The 27,954-nt window shown below is 40.2% G+C and overlaps 1 protein-coding gene across 1 annotated transcript in view; it reads left to right on the top strand.

Annotated features, from left to right (window-relative positions):
- Positions 1–27,954, top strand: part of macrod2 (mono-ADP ribosylhydrolase 2) — a 399,252-nt gene that overhangs the window by 271,570 nt on the left and 99,728 nt on the right. Inside the window, exon 6 of the mRNA XM_005749337.2 lies at positions 1,200–1,321. Within this exon, the coding sequence (XP_005749394.2) occupies positions 1,200–1,321 (122 nt within the window). The remainder of the gene's footprint in view (positions 1–1,199; positions 1,322–27,954) is intronic.

The following is a 27,954-nucleotide window of genomic DNA, read 5'->3' as shown; positions in this document are numbered from 1 at the left end:
TTTAGGGGGAAAAACCAAAACGTTTTCCTTTATGCTAACTTGCCAGGGTGATGACTCCCATCCCATGAATATGCCCCATAAATATATGCATGTCATAACTTTACAACCTTCTGTTGTAAAAAATGCTCCTTTATGAGCTGTGGTTTAACAATGTGCTTTGAGAGTGAACCAAGAATCAAATTTTATCCAAAAATTATTTATGGCAGAGTAGATTAGGAATGTAGCTGATATTTATTGAGCAGGAAAATGAGGCTGAGTGTTTCATATCAAATAATTGAGGTCGCATGTAAGAAAACATAAGAAAACGCTGGCTGCACTGCGATTTATTTGCAAGTTCTTACATGAACCAGCTCTGGGTCTAAGTCCTTCGAGAGGGTTTAATATTTTAGTAATGAGAATTTGCTGCATTAAATTACAAATCCAAGGGTCAGAAATGATCTATATTTAATTTGCTTAAAAATGAAGATTTACTGGCCCGCACTGCTGGATATAGTGAAATATTATTACTGTCTGGGTTTGAATAAACAGAAGAATGGCATCATGACTTTTGGTGAATCATCATGTATATAATCATTTTTGTTGCAGACTTTTGTTTTTTGCATAAATTATTTTTCTTCGTCGTTAGTCTTTGTGATCTACCCGGTATACTATGTGGGCGTTGCAGAGTAACATCCTGTATATTGATGCTGACCTGGCCTGTCCAACATTGAGAAGGCCAAGGGTAGCCACGCAGAATGCAGAAGATTATGTTTCTGTCAAGTCACCGAGTCGATTCTTTTCTGCTTTCCTGTCATCGCGCCTATGATTCATTTAAGAAGTTGCATTCTTCGGTCTGGCCAGGCCAGACAAGGAGACCAGTGATTGACAGGTAAAGACATTACTATGCGAAGGGAAAGAGAGTACAGGGAGAGATATGAATATTTGAGTGGATAGCATAAAAGAATCTTGTAATTGATTTTCTATCTAAGCTGCTGCTTCATTTACTAAATAAATGCACTCACTTAGGTAGCGGGTTCATCTTGCCTTCTTCATTGTCTCATTGTGAAGACAAACTTTCCCACGTTGTGTATTTTGCTGATGATTTTGCAGATTGTTTTTATAGCCTTCCACTTACCACCACGGAGCTTCAAACATTTATCCTTGCTAAAAGTAGGCCGTGCTTACTTACAAACGAGCTTGTGTTTGTCCTGTTCCGACAGATGTGATCCACACCGTGGGGCCGGTGGCCAGAGGTCATGTGGGCCCTACAGAGACTAATGACCTCACCTCCTGCTACCAGAACTCCCTCGACCTGATGAAGGAGCATGACTTGAAGACTGTGGTGAGTACAGTGCACTGCCAGGCTGAGGAAAAACTGGACTCTGTTCAGAGCAGTTTAAAACACACAAATTATATGCTTTTGGTGTTTTTGTTTAACAGCGAGTAAGCCTTCAGTGAGAAAAGCTGTGTTTGAAAATTTTGGAAATTTGGAAAAGGTACGGGAACAAAAGGATTTAGCATCTTTCATTTTAGATACAGTTCTGAAAAGCCTTAATCTTCTTTATTTAAACAAAAGCAACAGAGAACACAACAAAATGGTAATGTTTCATGTTTGTCAAATGAAGGCTTTTCATGTAGACTACTTTGGGTTGTGATTAAATGAAAGGCAGGCCTTTGTACCCACCTCTCTATTTTACGACTGTGAATAACCATGCTGTTATTTTTCTTTTTTTTTGTTTGGCAACCCACTTTAAGGTTAAAAAACTCTGCCCTTTCTCAAATTCCACAAAGGCTTTGGTGTAGATTTGTGATGTGTCATTTTTGTTTTCAAGAAATTAAGTCTCCCGCACCAAGAAGTAATTTGTGATGTTTCTTGGACACATCTGTGCCACCTCTTCAAGCTGAATTTTCTTCTTTAAAACAGCAGAAGAACAATGGGTACGGTGCATGCGACTGAATCATAAGGGCTTTAGATGAGACAATGCCCACACAATCCACAGCTGGCAGATGATCATTCACACACTATCTAAGCTTCTAGCCATGCGCGGACTGTATGTTTCAGGCTGGGCTGTGTGATATATGGATTTGCCCTGCCCACAGAGGGTAAACAAAACAGTGTCACACCAAATATCCACAAATCCCACTTTCTGTGTCAGTGTACTACCCTGCAGCCTCATCAGAAGTCAATCGATGGAAGAAAAATGAGACATACATGAGTGCCGGTTTCATTAAAGACGATGTTGACAAATTCCTGCTCTGTAGATGACTTATTGTGAGTGCAACAGACACCTCTATGTTGCAATTAAATGGATTGTGAAGCCAAATGTCTGAAGTAGTTGGGTTTTGCTGCTTCGAGGTTATATGAGAATGAGCGGCAAGTATTCTGCAACTTCTCAAATAGTTACATCCACTAAAGATGAGTCACAAGCGTGACATTGCATTAGCATATTACGCAGTTACACTGAGTTCTGCTCAAGAACTCACTGGCAAAGGGAGCACCTCGGCAAAATCACTTGGCATCTCGGGCCTCTTCACGGGAACCCACCACCTTGCTTACGTGCTTTCATCCACAAACCACAAAATCCTTGTTTTTTTGCACATTCCAAAGATTTATTTAGATTAGGTCTATCTCTTGATTTATTTATACAATAATCCATATATTTATAAGAAACAGAGTTTCTGTTTTTACTAGGAGCAGGCAGGATTCTGTCTAATATATTTACACAGCTGCTGTGAGTTGAGCAGGCCTTCAGTGAAAACAGTGGTTTTCTGTGATTGGCTGGCCTTGTAGGATGAACATTACATTATCTTAGCCACAGTCCATTTGGTCTCTCCTTGCTGCAAGGACAATAGACAGACTTTTTTACCAAACCGAAATGGAAATAGCTCTTTCTTTCTTCAAGCAAGGCTGTGGCCCTGATTTAGTTTTAGTCCAGCTTGCCTTGATATGCAAGACACACTTGAAGAGAGACTGAAAGGGTTCTCTGCTAATTCTTTGTTAACCGACTATCTCACAGGCTCTTGGTGCACAACACAATGTGTCTAAGTTTCTGGTTAGCTGTTCAGCTCTAAGCTCATTTCAGCCTCTCTGAAAGGGTCTCACTATGAGGTTTGCTGTTTGAGAGATCCCACTGACGACAGGCCCGCTGCCAAGTGGGTCTGTAAAGTGGGCAAAGGAAGGTAGGACAACAGGGAATCGTAGATGGCTGCCTCCCTAAAGGGGATTCCAGGGCATTACACAGGAATAGGAGTCAAAACAAAGCCTAACACAAGATAAACTTGAGCATGAAAGGAGAACCGATTGGTTGCTAATCCCCATTTCTTTAAGCTCAAAGCCACCCTTCAGGCTCCACAACGGTATGGCTACCACAGTCATCATATCAGAAACTTCTTGTGCATGTAGCATGTCAAGATGGGGAGTTTACAGAGAGTACCACTAAATTTCAGGACTGAAAATGCACTTCCTTTACCTTAGGGCAGCTCAGTGCGTGAGTGCGTGCTTACTAGTATTCCAGTGGTTAGAAATTAGATAGAAGAGCATTCCTTCTCCTACACTGTGCTGGGCTGATTTGCAGCTCTGCTGGAATGGAAGTGAGGAAGATCGAAAGTATGACTTTTACAAAACCTCAGGCAGTTCCTGGATGGGTTGCAGAAATGTTTCTGATTTTTTGGGGGTAAATTTTCAGCGTAATATTTGTATGGGTTAAATGTCCTGCAACACTTGTAGGATATACAGTAGAATACTTTTACCGCTTGACCAATTTTGCATTTTGTCTTGTTCTCTGGATAAATAGCAGACTGGACGATGTGCCGTTGAAGCGTGTTTTTCCAAATCATTTGACTGCAGTGCACGCAGGATAGTGATAGCATGTGTTTGTGCACACATAAACTTTGCCTTTTACGTGCGTCATCCTCAGGCATATGTGAGTGTGCCTGTGTTACTGCAGCATCTTTGCTCATTTCTTCTCTGCCTAGAGGACTCTTATGCTTCAGTGCTTTTTTTTTTTTTTTTTGCTTTTTTTTCTGCGGCTGAAAGAGCAGCAGGCTGTCACAGCTCCCTGGGCTCTGACTGACCATAGCCCACAGCCAGGATGCCAGCATTCCAGCAACACACAGGGGAGCTATGGGAGCTTTGCAGGAAAGTTGCAGCTCTGGACTATTGAGCAGCATGTTGTCAAACAGCCCCCTCCTCTGCTCATTGCTTGTTACACTACACTATGTTGTTGTTTCCAAAGGAGACTCAGGTGAAGACCCAAAGAGGAAATATTGGACTTGTTTAAAGATTGATTGTAGTTATGTAGTAATAAGTGATAATGACACTAACTGCCCTTTTACAGCAAGAATATTCTAGATGGCTCTGATAAAGGTTTCTGTGATATATGAAAAGGTTTTTCCTAAAGGAAATCAGACAAATAAAGATTTTCTGTAATGTGTCTGTGTGCAGAGGTCCTAACAAATCATAGGACATGCAGTTCTTTTGCAGCCAAGAAACTTGCTAATGAAGTTCATAACTCAAAGGGTATTTCTTCAAGTTAAGGTTTTCATTACTTGATAAAAGTAAAGTCATTCACCTGTGTACATGTATATTTTATTAATACACTTGGGAGTGTGTGTGCTTTACATGCATATGGGGGCTTGTCTCCAAAGAGCTGAAAAGCCTGAACTGAGGAGACGGTAATACAGGTCCCCCATTATAGTTAGTCATGGACAGCTGCTCAGATTCTTCCCTGGAAGCAAGTATAGCGTCTATCAGGCAGAAAGAGATATGGAGGGAGACGCCACCATCTGGAAGTCATTCAGATTCAAGCTCAGAAACTATATTAACCACTTATACTACAGTATGACTTTTAACATAAAAAATACCCAAGTCTTTATTTGTATTATCCTTTCGGAGAGTATCTTGTCAAGATATTAGAACTAAGATTTTACGTCATGGTACATGAGATAGAGGGAGCGTTTTACTTGTTGACTAGTGATTTTGTGGCTATTGCGTGCCTCTTTTTTGTTCACAATTTGACTTTGACGGGCCACAGTTTGATGGCTTGTGAAACTGTTTGTCATTAAGCTATTTCTGGCAGCATATCGTGGGTTGGCAGCTGCCAGTGCGGACAGTGACAGGGTCGCAGACTGTATTTAGTGGCCTCCTCTCTGACTCCCATGCGGCCTGGAAGTGTTTAGCAGTCATAACACACAGGCTTCGAGGAGATCCAGCAGGGAAGCCACAAATTGCCCGTTGAGGAAAATGCTGAAAGCCAAGTGGATTGCAGATGAATGGTGTAGAATGATAGGATTAGCTCCCCCCCCCTTTCTCTGTGGGCTTTTTCCAAGGCTGCTAGGAGCATTAGCTTTCATTCATTTTGCCCGAGAGCGTTCCCAAAATGCATTCCCACAAACAATATCTTATAAACATGCACACTCGGCTAGAAGATGACAGCTGATAGCTTCTACTGGATAATGTGTTTGACATGACAGTGACAAAACAAACCCTTGTATTATAGTGAACTTGCCCCCAAGGTGGCGTCAAGATAGAGACACTCTGGGATTTGCGTGAGAAGTTGAATTTAACCTTGACTTATGTTCTGTTTTGGCCTTCGAGTTTTAACAGCATCCTATCGGCTCTCAAGAATGATATAAAATATGCAGTAAATAACTTTTACTGTTCCATCTTTCTTAATGTGGGTCACCGGTGATATTGAAAATGTGTTTTTTACTACTGCGTTTAAGTGCACTAGAGGGTCTTTGTTCTTATTTATGTGTCTAAATATTGCCATATCAAACTTAACGACTTTGTACTTCATCCTTTTCCATTTTGGTGTACCCACTTCCCAAGTGATTAATTAATTTTCATTTATGTACTGAGCAGGTCACGCACAAACCATTCCTCTGTGTACTTCTCTCCTCTTTCTGTTTTTTAAGATGTTTCCTGCTTATCTGCTTGCAAAATATAGTTGTTTTTGTACCTTCATCACCTGGTATTGCATTTAGTTAATGTTATTGTAGTTATAAATATAAACCCCCATATATTTCATAGAGATACATAGTAACTGTGTGACTAACAAACGGCACCTTTTTTGTTGTACAACTTTATTACTTTACTTTGCAGTAAAAATCTACTGCACTTAAATGTATTGCAGACCAGTCCACTCATATGTGTAATTGGTGGATATGTATACTGGATGTATATGATTGGTTCATATAATTTATTAGGTGTAATAAAAAGTTTGCCCTTCAAGATTATCTCCTCGCGCATTTTTAGCATTACAGATATTTTTAGATTGCTAGCCTTTCTGCAGTTTCACTATGAATGTAAAATGTGCACAACTCAAACAAAAATCTCCTTTTCAGATTGACTTTTGTATGCAGGATAATGTCTGATGATGAGACCGTGACCTCATCAGGACTCTATTGTTTTTAAATTATTAGTGCAGTCAAAGTTGCCACCAGGAGCTAGCTTGTCTTTTTTTTTTGCTTTGCTTTGTGCCGTTCCTCTGGGTGAGAGCATCCAAATGTTCATCCATGTTCCCAAAGTTAAAATTGCCACGAAGGGTTACTGTTTTGATACCATGGAACGGAGATCCTTAGCACACTGCAGCAGCACAAGCGCAAAGGGCCAGATTAAGACTTCAGTGGAGTGATCCAAAAATAGCAGTCGTGCTGAAGTCCATTTTCATGGACTGCAAATATATGAAAATGGACATATTTGCAGTCCATTTTCATTTTCTCGATGTCAGCAGAAATTTATTTTTGTAAATTTAGCTTTCCAGTTGTGATTATTATACTCATCTGTGCAGACACTGTGCTTTATTTTTCAGCTAGGCTTTGGTTTGTTTTGTTAATATGTGAGCAATCTAGCTTTTTAAAATCCGTATTAGTGCAATGAAAAATCTAGAATAAATCGAGACACCAAGGCTTTATGGAGAAACTGTAGTGCACTGAATTTATAGGGTGTTGTTCTTAAATTAGACACAGTATGTGATTATAACACAGGCCCCTTCTGTAACCAATCATTGCTAGGAGCACACTTCCACATACACTACATTACCTGCTTGCATCGACAAAAGTTAATTAGTCTGAAGCTTTCAAAAGGTCACACCGACATTTAAATTAGTCATTTCTATTTGTCTGATCCAAATCATTGGCAACACTGGGCCAATTAGATCCAATTATAGTGATAGTGGTTGCCGTGGTATGCCACCTAGTCGGAGTTAATGACCACTGGAACCCCAATTACCTGAGCAACCTAATACAGAAGGAGTCAACCACAGGGGGAAGGAGGAGCTTCAGGTGCAAGGAGAAGTCAAAGCCTCGCCGTATCACCTTCCCGTGACAGCCCTTCACTCGGGGAAAACTTCAGAACTTTATGTGAGGTGAAATGTTAGGATATGTAAAATGTGACATTTCTGCACACCTTGAGAGGGGCAATCACAGCTGATGGGTATAGAAGAGGTAATCTCCAGAGTGTCTATGTGCAGAGGGCTGATACGAACATGCTAGTGTCTTGATTACAAGCAGAGTGAGCCCACATCAATCACACTAAGCTCTGTCTTCCACTAAAGGCTACTCCATCTAGTTGTTCTATGAGGAAAATGGCAGCAATTGCATGATATGTTAATATTCCCTGACAATAATAAAAGTGCTTCCCATAATTTAAGTACTAAAGCATAGTCAAGTAGTATAAGACCCACTCAGCTCTCAGGCTAGTTTTACTTCATCTTTTTCTCTTCTGCTATACCTGACTGTGAGGAGTCTCCTGAATTTCTATGAAGCTCACATCTCTCTGTGGTACCATCTGAGAATAGAAGCGACAGCTCGCACCCAACTGAGGGACTGTCAGAGGAAGTTGTTGATTGAACAGATGTCGTTCCCACCAGACGCCATGAGAACGAACACCACAATAAGCGTGCATTAATTAAACATACCTGAAGAATGTGGGCAATGCAGGGGAACAAAAGGCATTTCTGTCTACCTTTGTCGCCGCTTCACAACAGGAATGAGAAAGTGAGTCGCTCCTTACCTGTGCTTTGACTTTCAGAGAATGCAGAGAGTTTAAACAGGCTACGAGCTTAGAGATCAACCCAACAGAATAATAGCGATAATTAGGTCTGATTAGCGGTGTCTCGTTCAGCTAAAGCGCAGTTTTGGAACGGGCCATTTGGAACAATGCTGATTTTCAAAGAAACTCCCAAGTCATTTGCCTGAAGGAGGCTTCGTTTGAATCACATTGTTTGTGACAAAAGAAAAACTCTCGAACAGACGATACGTGGACGGTGGCATTTGTTTGCTTTGAAATCTCCTCAGCCTGAACCAGTACAGACAAAAATGTTCTGGTCCTTGCTCAAAGCTTGTTTTTCCACCAGTAGGCTCCCATCTGTTTCGAGTCGTGCTCGAGTCTGAAATACCTGTGTCATCAAACATTTCCGCCACCATCTGATAAATGCTTCTTCTTTGATCAAAGGAACTGAGCATGGAGGAGGGATGTGAGATACATTATTGTACATACGAAGGCTTTTCTCATAGCCTGACAGTTACTCTTCAACTGAGTAAATCCCAGCAGTCTCATGGATACTGCAACAGATTGGTGTTCATCGGCAGCAAACTCAGTGGAATGACTTCTTGTTTACATCATTATAGATAATTACCATGCCGAATCAGTCCAGCCAGCAACGCCTGTGCCGTGTGTGTGTGTGTGTGAAAACAGAGACGCCTCTAACACTCCTGGTCATCTTGTTACAGATGCAAAAGTGTCCCCTCAGGTAGCAGCTCATGTTGCCTGGGTTTATTCAGACATGGCTCGGGTGGTAGAGCGGGTACTCCACAAGTTGTGTGGCCGACAGTTTGATCCCATGGCAAATGATTGCCAGCAAATAGATAAATGAGAAATACTCAATACAATTTACGATTTCAATTTGAGACGATGCCTGTGGGCGAGTCTGTTCAAACAGAGTACACAAAGGAAGAATCACAGAAAACCTTTTGTATCATGTGCAAATCAGCAGCTAATCTTTTACCACCAATCCAGAAATCCAGATGGTGCATCTGTGATCGTGATATGCATAGGAACAGTTTCAATTTAGCACTCGCAGATGGATGCACTTAAACCTAAAAGCCAAGACTTTTAACACGAGTCTGTATCAGAAAATACATTTCATGTTTTTTTTGTTTGTTTTTGCCATGTAGGGCACTGAGAATATCGAATCTTTTAAAGCACAGCATTTAAAATGCTTTTTTTTTTAAATTAAAAAAACACAAGATCATTGTGAACATGTGATCTATTAGCAATGTTAGTAGCTTTAGCACGGGTGTGAAAGCCAGCTTTACTCTAGTGTTGAATCTAGTTAGCCTCAAAACGCTCCCTCGAGGTGTTTTCATTTGGGGCGTTTATGAAGCCAGGTGTCGAACCCAGTTGTGACCTTGCCAGAGCCGTGTCCATGAAACTGGAATTTCCTGGTCTATCACAGGGTTCCATTTCAACAAGCTTGCACCCAATTATCCTTCAATCATAGTCTCTGGACTTACAGACGTGTTTGGTTGGACTACAAGGTCTCTCTAGCCCTGGATCGGCACATTGGGGACATTTATTTCACTACACATGGCATCTTTTCAAGGCAAAAAAACCAGATAGCATATCAGGTTAATATGGATGTTGCAAAAGTTTATTGTTCTGTGAGTTTCTTTTATACTGGATCAGTATCTCAAGACACAGCATTATGCACTGTATGAACATCACCTTAGTAGTCTGATGAAGGGTTTTCCTGATTATTCCACCCTTTATTGTATGCTGTGCAACTGGGAAGTCCATAGCTCAAAGTTGGTTTTGCATTTTAGAAGTACTGTAAAAATATATATCACAGGAACACAGAAATTGAAATGACAAGCAGACTGTGTAGTAATTGGTTTATTAATGAGAGAATGGGTTTGTTTAAAAAAGAGAGAGAGGAGGAAGAAGAAGAAAACAAAGCCACCCCTTTGATCCTCTTAAATCCCCTTTGGAAAAAGAGATAGTGCCTTTCAATCCTCTTAAACTTCATCTTGTCGTTGATATTTCCTCCTTTCTGACTTAATTAGGCTCTGATATTTTATTTTACTTACTTTTTAGTGATTTATGTCTTGTTGAGCACATACAGCAACTTAAATCTTAATATCATACTGCTGGCTCCTTTTCAATACATGCATTTCCCCCTCCCATAAAACATGCTTAAAATTTAGAAGCTAAAATATACTAAGCACAACTCTTTGTTTATGCATCGGTTCCCATGTGTTTTATCAAAGAGAATGCTTAACATAGAGAGCTGACAGGTACTGGAAGTCTTGGGAGTCTCTGTAGTGTTTTGTGCATTTTAGATATGAATAACTACATATCTTCATCCTGGCTATACAGTCAGAAATTTAGATTACGGTATACTGCCTATCAGCTCCGTACATATTGTGCTCATTGATGTTCGATTTGGCGAAAGCAAACTTGGAACAAAACATGATGAGATGACCATTTGTCCAGACCATATTTATTCTAGCTTATGAGAATATCAGGACGCTCTATGCAAAATCGTTGATTTATCCACAAACATACACAGGGACAAAGTCTTGCCCACTCATCATTTTGTTATCAGATCCGCAGCCTTCCACCTGCAGGCTTGAGCAGGGGAATAATTGTGCGCATAGGCAGACAAGCCAGTGTTTATGTTCTCCTGCATATTTTGTTAATTACAGTGCTATTACCCCACACATATATACCCGGTTTAATGCCATGATTATCTCCCAAGGTCATCGCTAACGAGGGCTGATGCGCTGTGCCTGGCTTGAGCTGATTGACTCACGATGTTAAACTGGCTCAGATTGATCCTACTCAGCAATTCAGGAGGCAATGCAGCACCTTTCACAGGTTTATGAGAGAAATATATTGGGTCTCACGCTGCAGAATTGTATTGCTTTGATGCTGAAGATTTGAACGGAGATGTAAAATACCTGTTTCTGCCCCAGCAAATGTTTTCTGTTGTTGTTTTTTTAACTTCCTGTCTACTATCAGTGACATTTGTGTTTGGACAGAGAATTCAGCTTTACTTCCACAAAATTATCTTACCGTTTAGTAATATTTGAAAAAAAGATAAAGGAAAATATAAGCATGGCCTTGTTGCTTGACTCCTAACATTTACCTGAATTATCTGCACTCTGCTGGAAACAGGCTATTTCTCTGTGGACAAGTGTTTTCTGATTATTTTGGTGATTCAATTTTCGATAGCGAAGGCATTTAGCAGCTGAATATTTGACACCTGATTTTCAACGTGCAGCTAGTCCGTCCACGTTCTATCTTGCTCCAAGTTAATTAGGAATTATACAGGATGTTAGCATTAAATCATTATGAAGTAGGCCTACTGTAGTAATAATTTAAATGGGTCATTTAAAAGATTAAAATTTCCTTTTATTGTCATCCAGCGACCTTAACATCATAAATGTCACAGTAGCCTTTTATGAATGATGCCACAAGTGTCTTTACCATAGGACAGTTTTAAATTTAAAACAGCCATTAGTGCACCTATACACTGATTTTCCATATAGATGTAGTTAGCTCAAAGATTTAGTCGCCGTGCCATCTCCTGAATGAATTACCTGCCAGAAAGAACACATGGGCGAATCGTGTTTCATGGTTTGACTTCTTACTCACAGCTTGGAACGCCAGATAACCTCCAAATCTTACTCGGCTTAATGTCAAATGTCACATTCATAAACCCCTGGTAACGACGACATGCAAGGAATAAAATGTTATGTGCTCTTTCTGTAGGATCTGAGCCCCGTCGTATGAGAACAAAAACCGTAACGAGTTGAACATGGAACGACATATTAAAAATCTTTTTTAAATATGCCAGAAATTGTCGCAGAAGATTAATCAGGTGTAATAGAGCGCAGTGTTTGCGTAGCGTGACTTTGAACAACTGTCTTATTCTTGCGACAGAGTTGGATATGTGTATCCGTGCGTGTGTGCGTGCAGTATTTGTTGCACAGAGGAGGACGGCGCTTTTTGATCTGCAGAGCACAAAGGACACCGATCAATTGGGATATTGAGAAAGCACTTCATCTGATAATTTCCCTTACAGGAACTCTTCCCTTTATCTGGACTCAGCACAGCAAAGTCACTGAGCAATTAAAAGAATGAGCACGCTACAGTATACTAACCACACACTGATGCAGTAAAAAGGCCCTATTATGAAATTGGAAAAGAAGTGAGTTGAGATAAGGATACGCAACATATTGTTTGGGATTAATTAAGACGATCACGGCTTTAAATTCCTACTGTAAATGAGTCCAGTCTTGCAGGACGAGGTTAAGTCATGAGGAAGTACATAATAGTCTCTTATCCATGTTATGATTTACACTAAATACTAATCAGTGAGCTGTGGGGTTTTTTGTGCTTGCATCCAGTTACTGATTAAGAGAAATTATTTAAAAATAGATGCACTCTTTTAGTTTTTCAAAGAAATGATATTTCCCAAGTGGCAGGATTGTTTGGTCAAATTATTTCTTGTAGCCGAATGTGAGACTTCCTTTAGAGGGATCCAGTGCAGTTTTGCTCCAAAAACATGTGATGTATTTGGTGTGGAGAAAATGGTTTTCCACTTTTAGCAACTAATTAATTCTTTATCAATATTCATGATGAACTCCACATTTAGAAAACTGTAATTAGCTTTATTATCCTCTGGCCATTTGTGGGGGGGGGGAAGTTATCCATATAGTTCGAATCAAACCAGAGACACAAATCTAGTTTCTCACCAAATTGTACACGGTGTCATTAGACGTTACCTTGCATGGAAATCAGATCAGATCAGTCCAGATGCAAACTGCATGTGACAAGATCACTTCACACCAGCATTGTGTGCTATGAAGGCAGGCAGAGTTGGGAGGATAGTGTAATAATTCACACGAGCCACCTGGTGATTCCTTCAGTCACCTTCCGGTTTCCTCTCAGCCAGCTGCTCCCTGTACTCCTAATCAATCCGCAGTGCCAATGCTTCTGCAATTCACCGTGACCTTGAGTAACATGTCCTCTCTCTTTCGTTTTGGACGTTATTCCTACTCATTTTGAGGATGCACCTGTGCTCAGACCGAGACAGCAACTCTTTGTGATGCAGCTCTGAGATTTTACTGTGACTAACAAGAATCTTCATCTACATACATTAGACAGCAGGTCCTCTACTGCTCTTAATGTTAGTGTGGCAGGTTTTACCACCATTTTTAGCGTTTTGCTCTATATCTGGGGCATCAAACATAAGGCTCAGGGGCCAGAATTAGCCCTGTCAAAGACTATAATCTAGCCCACTGGATGGCTTTGGATAATATGTTTTACAGCTTTTCCTACTGATCAAGATCTCCTGCATGGCCATTTATACCACACATAAGTAATTTAGTAATAAATAAACAGTAAAATGAGAGAGTTTCCTGCCTTTTCATTATCTACTGTAAAAAGTCTATTTACAATGTGTTCACGGTAAACTAAATATAAAAAGGGTAATTTTCTTCAAACAAACATTTCTATTATCAAAAGCCTTCTGTTTCATAATTACTGTGGAAAGAGCTACCACAACTTCTTCTGTAGCGCATTTTCTTTCTTACAATTTAAGCCCAAAGAGTCGTTCTGCAGATGCCTTTCATTTACTACAGCAACATTTCTTTAGCATGTAGAAAAACTGGGTTATACTATACTATACTAAATTCCTGTCGCTAACAAGATATCTGAGGGATTCAATGTGCAGCTAAACTTCTTTACACTGACAGAAATAAGAGTGTCTTTGACCCAGCGACCTTAAAATGAGCTCCATGCTCCACCTCTGCATAATTAAACAAGAAGATATTACCACAGTTTGGCTATTTTAGTCACTATTTGTACTAATTGTACTTCTAGTGAATAGTTACCTAGTTATCTAAAATCTATTGAGGTAAGAATTGTAGATTATAATCCATTTAGGAGACTATTTTAAGCAATATTGTTGCACATATCTGGTATAAATAATTACACGGTAAGCTTGTGCAGCAGCTGGAAGTGCATTTCTGTCCAGGGCCTAAATTCTCTGCAGGTCTGTTTCTTTTTGGTTGGAATCTGAAAGAGGCGGGGGACTTGTTGTTCTGCTTGGCTGACCGTATACATGTATTGTCTGAGCCAGGCCACAGTGGCAGAGTGGCTCTCTTCACGACCCCAGTGTGACAGAGCTGTCTCTACATGAAGGTGACCCTCTCTCTGGAACCTCCACTCTGCCCAGCTTGCCTGTCAGGTCCTACAGGCGTCATGGTCTATTAAGCACTTTAATGATGACCACCGCCTCATGCAGTCACACAATAGCCCCTCACTCCTTCATATCCCTCCATAATTTGCGGTGCCGAATGTGTATATTAGTGTATATTTTCTCTGAGTCACCATGCTTGTAGAAAGCTATCTAACTTGTAACCAGCTTGTCTGTGGGCAGATTTTGATTAGGCCAGAATCCTTGGTGAAATAAATCTCCTCTGGGATTTAAAGGTAGATACTTTGAACAGGCAATCCTTCAAAAGGCTTTTACACTCAATAAATCCACTAACGCCCCAATGTTTCAAAACACTGCTTTTATAGCCTCATACTTTATATCCATATCCTGCACTGTAGTGTAAAAGTGACAGGACTACTTGAAGATGGCAACAAGCCTTCGGGAGCACTCCTACCGATTCTTTCACATCTGTTGATCCCCAATATCCCTGTACCTGTCATGAATAAAGGAAGTTTGCTACGTGACAAGTTTATTATCTTCTCCCCTCGAGGTTGGCAAGAAGACACCTCTGTGTTCAGATGTCAGATGGGTTCAGTGTCTGTGCAGTTTTAGATGAGTAAAAATGTGGGGACAATGGATGAGACAAGGTCTGAAGGGTATCCTCAGTGCAGTTCATTCCACCGCAATCACTTTCATGCCGTGTTTACATCTAAAACACCCGGTGTCTATCCTGCAAAGTTCTCAAAAAGCACGAGTCGGGGAGAAGGCGAGAGCAGGACGAGTCCCCCACCTAAATTGTAGTCCCACTGAAAATACTTTTCTTTTCAATATTACAATGAAATGGTAGTCTTAAAACTCTCTTTACTGTAGCTTTAACAACACACAGTGATATCAGGTGGGACTTTGTGTATAATCTCACAGAGAAGCTCCAAGGAAAGCTAATATTATTTAGCATTATTGGATTTTTTTATTTTGGCAGCTGGCATCAAATAAAGGAGAGCGACATTTCTCGATGCATAATGCAATATGACGCCTGCTATGCTACAATATTAATGTGATCACTTTATACTCAAACTGTGGCTTATATCTTAAAGTGTCATCAACTAAAAATGAAGAAAGGAAATTTGCAATAAATGTTATTTTAGTTTCATGTTTAACTATGAATTTGTCCTCGCACATATCACCACTGCTGACACTGTAAAAAAAAACAAAAGAAAAATGGAAAAAAAACACGTATATGAACTTGCTGTTTGTAGATCTTGTGTAAGCTCTGTGAGTTAGTGAACTGTTATTCAGCCAGTAATAACAGTAATTTCTGAGAAAGCTGTGCTTTTATGTAGCTCCATGTTCCCAGACAAGCAGAGGTGCTATAGGCTCATCAAAGAGACGCATAAAATGAAACGTGTATTATTGTTGTCACCTTTCAAGACGTATTTCATACAGAGACAATGAGATACAAGGCCCTTTGTTTTTGCCGTAGGTACGAATATCATTAGATCTACCATGAGTGCAATAAGTGTGAGTAGGTGCAGTAGCCTTTGCTCACGAGACAATAAAACACATATGGAAATGAGCCGACAGCATGACTAATAGTTTGCAGTTTCCACCACGCGCCCATCTTAGCAAAAAGCCTGTTCTCTCAAAGTGAGCCATTATACAGTTATCAATGAGCCTGCCTCGCCTTTGATCTCTCTTTTAAGGGGTTGAGGATTTGATAGCTAAAAAAAGAAACACCTCAGAGAAGCTATCGGTATGCATGCTGTCTGACGTTACGCCCAAAATAAGGGATAAAATGAATACAAAGCAAGCTGTCACTCTCCATGTCCCTCCTGTCCCTAATCCTTCTACTCCTGAGTCTCTGTGCCTGCCACAGCATCATCAGAGCCCAGATCAAAGTGTGAGAGAATGGCCCACAGGTCTGCACAGAGGGAGAGCTGACCTCCTCAGAGCTTACTGTGTCCTTGGACCAAAGTCCTTTTAAGGGCTAGACATATTCATTGAAAACCGATTCTGAGCTGTGTGCCTAAATTGAGCGTTAGTTTGTATCAGCAATCTGGCTTTATGGACATTCCCCGAGGTGGCTCTTGTATCTAAGGTGTCATTTCTATAAGGACAATTTAGCCACCTCATTTGAAAGCACTTATGTTCATACTGCTGGAATTAATTTACTTTAGAGACATGCACCCTTTAGTATACAGTAAAGCAAATACATTAGTGTTCATGCCCACACTACCGCAAGCTTTATTACTTAAAGCGTACCAGGCCAGCGCATATACTATAAATTGAAAAATAATGTTTTCTCACGCTAAAACGACATAGGCCTTGACCTCTCATACCGCTGCTGTTAATTAGTGTTGGTTGCTCTTACCTCTGGGCAAGCTCAGATTTATGGCTTAATGTTGTGGGAGCTTAAAACGAACGTGCGCTGCTGGGGCCTAGTCTGCCCATGAACTACATGGATAAACAGGTTTTCATACTCAAACCACAGCACTGATATGCTTCTTGTGGATTCCCTGACTGCATGTGTGATATTGAAATCTTAGATTTTAGCAAATGGATCTCAAATGAGCAAATTAATTTTGAGATTAACTGTTTAATCAAGCACAGGCTTTATACGTTTCATTTTCTGCCAATTTCATAGCTTAGTCTCTGCATACATTAAAGGAAACTTTAACATGTTGAGATTATGATTCTTATTGTTTTTTGTGGGATTTATTTGCGGATTTATCAAGCACCATGTAGGAGATCGATATCAATTTCATCCCTGCACATTCAGTGGGGAGATAGATCAGTCGCATGTTTAGCCTACCCAAGCACAATCCGTGGCAGCAGAGGGAAACGGCTAGAAAAAGAACAAAAAATCTTTCCAGTTATCCTGGGTACTGGTTATCTGTCTGCCGCTGTGCATCTTTTTCTAATGCCTATTCATCTCGCTCCGGTCTACCTTGGCTCACAAACATGCTGCCGCCTGTCTTTTATTCCTTCACAATATTGCATCACCGGAGTTCACACAGGCTATGTATCACTGGAGCAAATGAGACGAGATATCAAGTGTTGCAGAACTGTGCACGATGAAGGCAATCACAGAGCACCCTGAGCTTCTGTTAACAAAGGGAGTTCATTAAGTCCATTAAAATCCCAGCTGAAAAAAAACAAAAAAACGCTGCTTGCTTCGAGTCTTTGAGTAATTATTCCTAAAGCACAAGGCCAAAGAAGAAATCGGAAGAAACAGACTTAACCTCGTCTTACGTCAAATGCGCTGCCGTAAAGGACGCGGGAAAAAAGACAAACATTCACTCTTCTAATTGGAAAACGTGTCCCTGTGATTCAATAATAATTATGTATTTACTGTGCATCCGAGGGGTCAGTGCTACACCAGGGCGGAATGTGCAATTCGATTTGCAGTTAATGAGGTTGGGTCTTTTAATGAATGTTAGTTTTTATTCTGTATATAGTGCTGTGGGGAATGTGGTTATGGCCTCTTTTATCATATGTTATGATTCTTTGCTTGATTCATCTGGGTAATATTTCACTGAGCTTTACTATTTTATACATTTAGAAACTTAATAGAGTAATCCAACAAAAATGAATCACAGAGCTCCTTAATTAAGCATAGAAACCTTAAATAATTCCCAAAGGTGATTTTATATAAACAAACGTATCTCATTATCTTAAGGAAAATAGATATAGAAGTGAAACCGCTCTCTTTGATGCTTCTAATACGGTTGCCTTGCTGGGAAAATACTACTTAGTCATATTTTAACTGTGGGAATGGCCTAAATGCTATATTCAGTTATTATCTGGTGTAGTCACTCGTGATGTCAGCTCCTTCAGTGACAGTCCCTCCTTGATTCTGGGTGACTGCTGGTGCACAGCTATGCCTAATCTCTATTTTCACATCAACCACATTTTGCCACCCCGCTGACCACACGCTATTGTTCGTTCTGCGTGTTATCTTGTAACACTCCCTTGACTCCCTTAAAAACCAGTGTACAGTTCAGCCGTAGGTGACCCTTTACTACTGTAAATAATGCAGGGCAACAAAAGGGGGTTGATTTCAACCGAGCAATCATTCCTGTGTTGACGGTGGCAAAGTAACGTGGTTGAAAGCACTTGGGTGGGTTTGGGGCTCTTGTAACTGGACACAGCCTGAGTGTGACCGGGCCATTAGTATGCATGCTGCAGCTGACGTGATTTTAGTTTCACATCGGTCCTGCCACAAAGACAGGGGGCATACAGTCTTCATATTCGTGCCGTTCTGTCAACTCAAAATTCAGAGTGGGATTTTGACTTTGAAGCCACTTTGATATGGTGCTTTTGAAATGTTGAAGGGCGGCTTGAAAGGAAAAATGTTTAATTAGTAGCCTTACATTGGAAGGGTACCATAGGCTGGCTTTCACTCGCCATGACCAGCACCCTCCCTCCCCTTCCTTTCCCTGATTAAATGTGCTATTGAAGTTGATTTGTGAATGGAAATTAGTGTCTCTTGAAAAATGCTCGCTGATTGTTTTACTATTCGTTTAGATCAGCCACTTGGGAATCATCTGTTCTTACGGTACAAATCACGAGCTATATTTTAGGATTACTGATAATACTAACCTTCTAGCTCCATATGCTGCTAATCTCGACTGAGACAGTTTGACACGGGGTATGGATATTTGAAAATCCATGTATGCTGCCTTTTTACCTTTCATAGGATATATGGCTTGGCTTGTTCCTTTAACGCCGTTTTATCTTCAGTATTTCAGAGGCTCTCTCTCTTTGAGATACCCCATGAAACAGCAGCTTGATAGATTCAGACAGAATCCTCCTATTCATGTCTTTGATCACTTTCTTTATGACCACCTGTAATTTAACCCACCAAAATGCAAATGACTCCTAATGCTAAACACCACGCACGCATGCTCTACATATCTTAAGCTCTCGCTGAAATATTCACAGGCTTTAGAGGCCCCGAGGCATTTTGAATGATGTCTTATACTCTGCTCGGCGCTGAGGCTCAAATATTCAAATCAAACATGATGCTCAAAATTACCACAAATACATTTTCCTCTATTTATCACTTTCTTTCCTCCAATCTCAGGATTCAATCAAAATGCCTCTTTGGTTTATAATGTCATGCCTCTTGTGCTAAATACAATAAAAATTTCATAAGATCATCATAATTATGTCAGGCTAAGGATTGTAATCAAAGCAAAGTTCAAGGCTTTAAAGGAAGCGGATGTTAGATACTATAAATTGTCAAATAAAAACCTGCATTCAAACAGAAGCTGCATGTTAAAATGAAAGATTTTTGATACCCTAGTGGCCCACAGTGTAAATTTGGGGCAGTATTTGTTTTTGCACCATTATTTCTAGTAGGAGAACTAAACTGGTGTATGTTAATTTCCACTATTTATGCAGTGTTTGATTGATTGTTCGTACAGGACAACCAGACAGATACAAAATATACAAGTTTTTGCTTTAAAATGTGCTCTGCTCTGCCTCTAACAACAGTCTAAGTGTTAGCTTTCCAGTAAATAACATTGGTTAACAGTTTTTCAGATGTTATCTGCTTTGAAGTTAAAATATTTATGAGCTGATTCCAAGTATGATAATTAAAATAGCTTATTGGGCATTTTAAGATATTTAACTTTTTACATTTTATGGACGCTGTTTCAGTTTGTTTTAATCCTAAATTGTAACCCTCTCATCTGTTTCTGGTCGCTTCATGCAGTGATTTTTTTAGCTTTCTTCATTGTGTAACATCATAAAAATCTGAAATAGTCTATTTAGCTAGAGAATACGTAATCTGAAATATTAGAAAGCATAGTAAGGTTATTCCAGCACAAACATTGCACAGACTTTATTTAGAGGCCAGACTGCCAGGTCAGATCAAGATGTTGTGTTAGGTAGGATGTCAAGAAAGTAGATCTGTTTGTGTCATCACTTGAGGTGGCTGCAAGATCAGGAAGAGCAGGGAGCGCAGGTCTTCTACTAATCAGAAGTTTGGTGGTTCAATCGCTGGCTCCTCCAGTCTGCATGTGGTACCCATAGAGTAAGTGTGAACAGTTCAGGCATTTACTTGTGCAAGTTCTGCTGAATGTGATTGATGGTACATTCAGCAGCACGTTCTTCTTTCGGCTGCTCTCTTTAGGGGGTCGCCACAGCGGATTATCTACTTCCATCTCATCCCATCCCTAAGACCCTCTTTTGTCACACCAACTCTCTGCATGTCTTCCTTCTCTACATCCATCCAAGTAAAAGAAGAAATTTGACAACCGCTTTTTACACAAGCTGCTTTTTCGATGATGCAATCAAAATTGGATGAATAGTTTAGGAAGAGTGGCGCTTCGAAAATTAGCACCTGCCCCCATTCGGGCTTTTCTTGCCAATATTCTGGGCTCAAAATGTGTTTTAGTCATTTGTAGTGTCAATGAAGAACGTTTGGCATCAGGACTGACCTAGCAGCATAACATACAAACTACAGCCAACCATCAATTTCAGTTCAGTAACCCAAAATTAGTAAGTCTTGATGTGACGAGTGGGTGAGCACTTTCATACTCACTGCTCGCTTTGTGCATGTTAATTTTACACATCACAGCATATTGCTTTTTGCACACATGCTCTGATTTGCCATTGCTAAGGTAACACCACTTCACTTACCATCCCCGGTTTGTTTGTGTTAGCATTTTGTTGCATGAAAGCAGTTTAGCAGGTTAAAACAAATGTGCAGCCATATGTTGTCAACGTTTTTTTTATTATGCTTTAAACTTAAATACTGTTTGTTCCTTTGTTCTTACTTCCTGTTACTCATACTCAGGTCAAAGGTTAGGAAAGGAGCCTACCTGCCATTTCCTGACTTCTGTGGACTTGGTGATGTCATGCTTGAGGTCACTGGGCTAAACCAAGCGGAGGCGTTTTCCTTTTGTAGGACTTTTTGTTTACTTTATGGCTTGCGGAACAATTTGTTCCGAGTATTTGTCTTTGTAGGCAGTCATTAAGCTGTGTAAATGAGCAATTGATGGATCAGTGAGTGTTCTCAGATGCTCATGTTGGTTTCTGTGTTTACTGGCTTGAGCGACTGGTACTGGCTAGACTAACTGGGTGTGAATGGGCATCCTTTACAGTCGGTCAAGAATTGCTTGAGATTAGTCTGCCTGCCCACCCCTTTCTTAACGTTCAAGCCAGATTATTGTATGCTTGATATACAGTCATTTCAAATGCATTTTGACTGTAAACTAGTGTAATACCACAAGCTGCTATTTATGAATTTACTGCTCTATGAAGAACGAAGCCACAGCTCTATTCTCCGGCTGTCAATCCGAGTCCGAGTCTGACTTTCTCAGCTTTTCACAGCAGTCTTGATTTTTCACCCACCACAAGCATGATAATTTAATCAATATCATATGACTTTAAAAAACTGAATATATCCAAGAAGAAGTCTGCCTGCAGCTGTACAGAGGAGGTACAGTGGAGCAGCAGGAATGCATTTTGCTTTTGAGTTTACTTGACATGGTTCTCACCTACACTCATTTGAATTCTGTCAGCCGTGTGCGGGTCATGTACAGGTCAGTTTTTCTCACAGATGTGAATTTCTTCCCTTTGTCTTTGCCTCTCTGTTGCTCAGTGGCCAGTGATATAATTTCAGCTAATCCTGAGCAGGAGGCCTCATACATAAATATAAGCCGACGTCTGATTGCATGCACCTTCAGCTCAGTTTCACATCATGTTCCCACTTGACACTGACGGGATCATTGTCATGAGTTGACAATTTTTTCTGTGAAAACTCACTATGAAACGAGAAATAAAAGAGAACGGTTTCCTGCTGTATTTTCGCTGCACTGGTTCAGAATACAATATGTATATTTTTAATCTTTGAAGCGTGTCAACTTATAGAGTGTAGCTGTAAATGTTTTAAAGTTGTTTTATAGTTATTAGTGCATGATCAAATTGTATTAAAAAACACTTTCTTTGTGTACCTTTGCACTGTAGGCTTCAGGGTAAACTGTGCTCGATCAACCATACAAGCTGGTCATGGATCAATGAATCAAGAAGCCATCAGTTCGGCATCTCTGTGTATTTGCCTCACCGCTCTGCACCGTCCAAAGGCTGAAGCATTTACACCTTTTTTCTGCCCAGCCATCTCAGCACTGTCATTGTTTGGCTGACAGACACGCTGCAGCCTGCCTTTCTTCCCCTGTAACGCTGCATCCTTTGCACGTGCAGATGGGATCAGTGCTGTGGAAGTGAGCGCAGTGAAGGTAATCATAGAGCAGCCTGAGCTCCATTATATCCAAAGAAAGTTAATTATGTCCAGCTACTATCTACCATTGATCCAATCCCAAAGTGTGCCGTTGTTTACTTCCGAATCTGTGTTTAGTTAAGTCAGCGAGGACTCGGGATTGTCCCGCTGTACCATTAGCAAGTGCTTAAGGGCTCACTTGTAAACTTTCTAAGCCCACTTTTCCTCGTGTCTGGAGTAAACACGGCTTGAGCAAATAAGCTACAGATTTCTTTTATAGTAACAGTGAGAAGGGATGTGATGAGGATGAGTCATTCTATTGAACTGAAAATAAAGAATGTACTTTTGTATATATTATAGTATATTATTTTTGTAATATAATTATATCCATATAGGCTGGGGATTCAATAGTAAAATGCAAATATTCAGGGTACTGAAGTATATCTGAAGTATACTTTAAAATGATAGCCGCTGTCAGTGATTCCACTTTTTGATTCTTTGCTCCTTTGGACTCACATTTGCACAAAAAAATAGATGGATCTGGATTTGAAGAAAAAACATTGTGATAACTACTCTTCTAAAGGTCTATATTTTCATTTCTGTTTTTGTTAAATGTTACCTACTATTTCTTAAGGATAGAAAATGCTTTGTGGCAGCACAATTTTGTATTTATTGCTGGCAGGACCTTCAAGGAGGAAAGAGATGTTCTGTTCTGTTTGTAACAATACGAATGCTCTACCTGAAGGCTGATTCATGGCATTTCTTCGCAGACACCGTAACAATTTGTGATCACGCAAACATGTCAAATGTCCACACAGCAGGAACATAAAACGGTCATTTTATGTTCCGAGTTTCATTATCCCCACCCTTACAGCTGCTCATCGGAGGAGCTGGAATTGCCATAGTCACTCCTGGATTTTGCACACGTGCTTTCCATCAGTGGCACCTAAAAGTGAGCGTGCCGTTCCTGAAGCTCTGTGCACTTTCTGTGCACTCTACCTGGGAAGTGAAATCATCCCTTGAGTAGCAAAGATCCATCCTGGCTCGCGAGTAATTCCCTACACAGCCAATGATGCTGAGACCTTAATGGACAGATGTAATTGTGATAATAGTTGTATTTGATCTTGGCACATATGAAAACTGAGGTGGGACTCGGGCCATTAGGTGCCAGGTTTCCTAGCCTCTGCATTTTTCCATCCTCCATTTAGCATAATGACACAGAGTATTGACTGTGGTATTATGCAGAATAAAAGGGTGTTAATGTGCCATATTTAAATATCCTGATCTGTAACTGTGGCATGTTCCTTTCTGCAGTAGCAGGTAGCCAGTTCGTGAAACTGAAAAACCAGGCATGACCTACATGCTTAAAGAATTACAGCAGTCAACAAAGAGGATTCTGTTGGATTCCTGTTTTTGATGCCCTGATGTAAGCCCACACTGTGGCATCACTGGTGAATAATAACATACTTGTGGTCACATTTGCGCAAGATCTCCCCATGCTGCTGTGATTTATAAGCATACCTTCCATCTGCAAACAGGCTAGGAGGCTCCTACCTACTGGGGCAGCACCCCGGGTCCAGTGCTATTTACTCAGCCAGCCGAGACGAGGTGCTCCCCCGGCAGGATCCTGCGGTCACTGTGCCCATGCATGCTTTTCTCTCCATTAACCTGTCTGCTCGTGGCTACTGTGAAGTGCCTGCAGCAGGTACAGTAACGCAACAGCATTTTGCCGCAGGTTGAACTATCTTTATTGTGCCATTTCCTGCTGTTTAACAAATGATAAAAAGCTGCAGGCCATCAAACTTAGCGGTAACAGTGACTAAGTTTTATGAGCTCTATATTTGGTAAACTCTAGTCACAATATGCACTCAATAAATCATGCATTAATAAGCTTTGTTGTGTCAGTTTTAAAATGAAAATGCAGTCTCTGTAAACATGCAGATATTTGTCAGTGCGTTTGAGTTATACGTAACACCAAAGGTCCAAATAAATTATTTTTTTTCTTGAAAACATTGCACACTTTATTCATTCTGTGCTGTATCTAATGCATTTTGAACCAAATAAGTGTGTAGAAATACTGAGAGGAAAGGTGCTCCACTTTAAAGTGATGTGATAGATTAGGGAGGAGCCCTGGCAACAGAGTAATTTCCCTGGTGACCAATTTCTGAACACTCTGAGCAAAGAAAATCAGCAACAAGCCTACATGTCAGCTATAGCCCCATACCAGGGTGCAGGCGTACACGCTGACTCATTTCTAATGAGCAGCCAGAGATAGAAATAATAACCTAAACAACAAATCATAGGTCATGACTGCAAATATAGTGCTGACGGCCTTAATTAACATTAGACCTTATTCAGTGTAAGCAGATATAAAAGTATGTATGCAAAAATGTCGTCAATGGTGGCCCAGGGTTGATGGGGAAAGAAGATGAGAAGTGGGTTATGCTTTACTATTCTTACATTGCTGCACTCTCTGGTTTGCCTCCAAAAACTACTGTAGCAACTTTGTTGCATTTAGTGTGATTTTGGCTTAAATTCCGCTCGTCATTTCTTTTCTGTCTTTAAAAGCACTACTGCTATATGTGATACTATAGAGTATTATGTGCAGAAGCATTTTGAGGTTGTTCTTAAAGAGTTTATATAAAATCTATGAAATATCTTTGGTTAGTGAAAAATAAAAGTAAACTGGTTTTAAATATTACACTGCACGCTTACTGCCTGATAGATCTATATAAAGTAGATTGAGCTTCGGCATGATTTTTGCTGACAAAGTCTTATAATGTGCATTAACAATGACATCATCACAGTATCGACCTTTCTCTTTATGTAACTCGGTTCCCGCTGTTGCGCCTTCATATGGACGCTTAGTGTTTCCTGCTGCTCAGCGTGCTCTTCCTTATCTCTTCTACCGTTCTCCGAAATATTTTCAATTCAAAACTGCATAGGCATGGTAAAGCTACCATTATCATCTGTCTCACTGCAAAAATTGCACTACAGTAGCAAAGAGCGATCAATTTAGTGTAACTAGATGAATTTTTATGGATGTGATGCTGATGGCTATTTAAGGTACTTTGCTTGATCACCAGGTTGTCCTGTGCTCTCTAAATTTGAGTGTTTATGGTAAAGCACTCTTTAACATTGTAACATGTTCAAAATGACAAATTCACAGAATGAGTAGAATACAGATATAATGAAATCTGTTTTGTCATTGATTTAAATGTTCAGGTTTTTGTTTGTTTGTTTGTTTGTGTTGACAAATGACAGATTTGCATTTAATTCATTTGACAGAAAATGGTTTCTTGAAATTTAAGTACTTCAACTGCTGGTCACTCCTCTTAACATCCTCTGTCACCTGGTTTTGAAATGCATTGCCTTCTTAAATTAATGTATATTACGATCTAAAAACATTAATTAAATTATCACCTGGCTTGTATCAACTGCATCTGGTGGTTGAAAATTCATCACAACCTAAATTAAGTTTGATCAAGAACATGAGCAGCAGCTCATGTCAGGAGCTCTTCGTGTCATTGCCAATGTAATGCAGTTGTAAAAAGACAAGCCCTTCATTTTGCAGAACCATTTCTCTGTGTCCTTCAGAGGGGTGCTTAAAAATGAAACCTAACTGAAGGTTGAATGTTGTAACATTCAAACTAGAAGTCACTTTTTCGAGAATGCCAATGTTCACATTTTGAACAGAGAGGACAGATGGTTTGAAAGAGGGGTGAAAGAAGCCATCTATGTTCACTGTGAATGACCATCTTTGAACAGGGATGGTGGCTTACGACACCAAGTGTCTGCCATCAATAATCCAGTTTTGAGATCCCTTCCCAAATGCCTTAACACCCACTCACATCCTGGGCCATTTGACCTCAGTAAATCACATGATAGGGTGGGGCTAGGTTTCACAGTGAGCTGAAACCTTGGCTGATTGTGACCCACACTCGTTTTCACACCTTGGCTTGTGTGATTAAGTAGAGGATCAATAGGGGGTCCATGACCCTCTTGGGGACACTCCCATAGGGCTTAAAATCTGGGACTCTCCACCAGTTGCTCTTAGAACTGAAGAAGCTTCTCAGGTGAGAGGTGAAACGTCTTCAAGAAACCTAAAGAAGTCCAGACGCTCCTTAGACTACGATGACCTGGATGACTGAGAACCTTCACAGACATGTTGTAGCATTTCATTTTCATCTAAGGTTCTCGCCATAATCATCACTCTGCATTAATTTGACTGAATATGTTACTAAAGCAGATTAAATCTGTATACTAGTTCTTCCATTGTTTCCCTATATATTAGGTTAAAAATTGAGCTCATTTTATGATAAATAGGTTGTGTCATTGTTTTGCAAAGGGTCTTTTCTGGGCACTGGCTGCAGTGTTTCGAGGTACAATATTTGGCAGATATTTTGAATGTTTGTCTCTCCATGTCATCCTCGAGATCCTTGAGAATCTGAGAAAACACTCCGGCTGCATGCTTGGGGTCATTGTCGAGCTACTGATTGATTTTTGGACCGATTAGGCAACTCCCTGACGTTGCTGAGTGATGAATATGAATCTAACCCTCGTAAAGTGCTTAAAATCTTTCCACATTGCTGTGTACTACTTTTCCCTCTTGCAATCAAATGCCCTTCAAACAAATAAATGAATGTGTCACAGCGGTGTCACATTTTGACAGCATCCCATTAAGTGATTACCTGGTGCAATTTCACACCAGCGTGATCAATAGTCCTTTAATGGATCAGCCAAGGAACTAATAAAAAGGATTTTAATTGATTACGCTGATAGGCCGTCACTCCCACAGCCTGTTATATGTTAAAGGTGCAATCAGAGCAGAAGTTCAACGTCAGGTGACTGACACTTTGGCCTTTAAGCTGAGAGAGGATAACGAGGCTTCTGGCTCAGGATCACCTTGGCTGACTGACAGGAAGTAACTTTCCTTATTATGATAGTCCTTCATATCGTTTTCTTCTGCTGGGGTAATTTAGATTCCAGCTTCAATAGACTATTGCCTATATGTAAAAGTGTCATCAATTTTTATAATTGAGATACTCTGATTTTCTGTGCCTCTAATGAGTCAGTCTATTATAAGTAATCCTATTTGCACGCAGTAATTCTTTGAAATATTGTTTGTTGTGTTAGGATATATGTGACAGTTTTGCACTTTTAATCTCAGTGTGCCTCTGCGCGTGCCACGGTCTGAGCCTGGCACAGGGCTAAAAACGGCCATGCTTTTCCACGCTTCATCATCTGTGGTTTGTGTCAGACCCAGACAGTCATCTGGAAAGGTCAAAGCATCAGTAAAAGATTTAAATCAGCCCACAGAAGAAAGATTTACCTTGACAGGCGGAACCTGAAAACTGGTAAATAAGAATGCAAACAGAGTCTTTCCTCTTGAACTAAACCAAGGAAAAACAGACCATTGCATTTCAAAGCTAGAGTCACAGGTTGTGATGCTTTGAAGTAACAAAAAAAAAGTTTGAATATCTTTTTTGTCTTTGTAATTAACTATTTGCTTTCTTAATGCTA

The sequence above is a fragment of the Pundamilia nyererei genome, unplaced genomic scaffold (assembly GCF_000239375.1).
Source record: "Pundamilia nyererei isolate P.nyererei 1_Seehausen unplaced genomic scaffold, PunNye1.0 scaffold00241, whole genome shotgun sequence".
In the NCBI taxonomy this organism is placed as follows: Eukaryota; Metazoa; Chordata; class Actinopteri; order Cichliformes; family Cichlidae; genus Pundamilia; species Pundamilia nyererei.
This window is presented reverse-complemented; position numbering and strand designations above follow the sequence as displayed.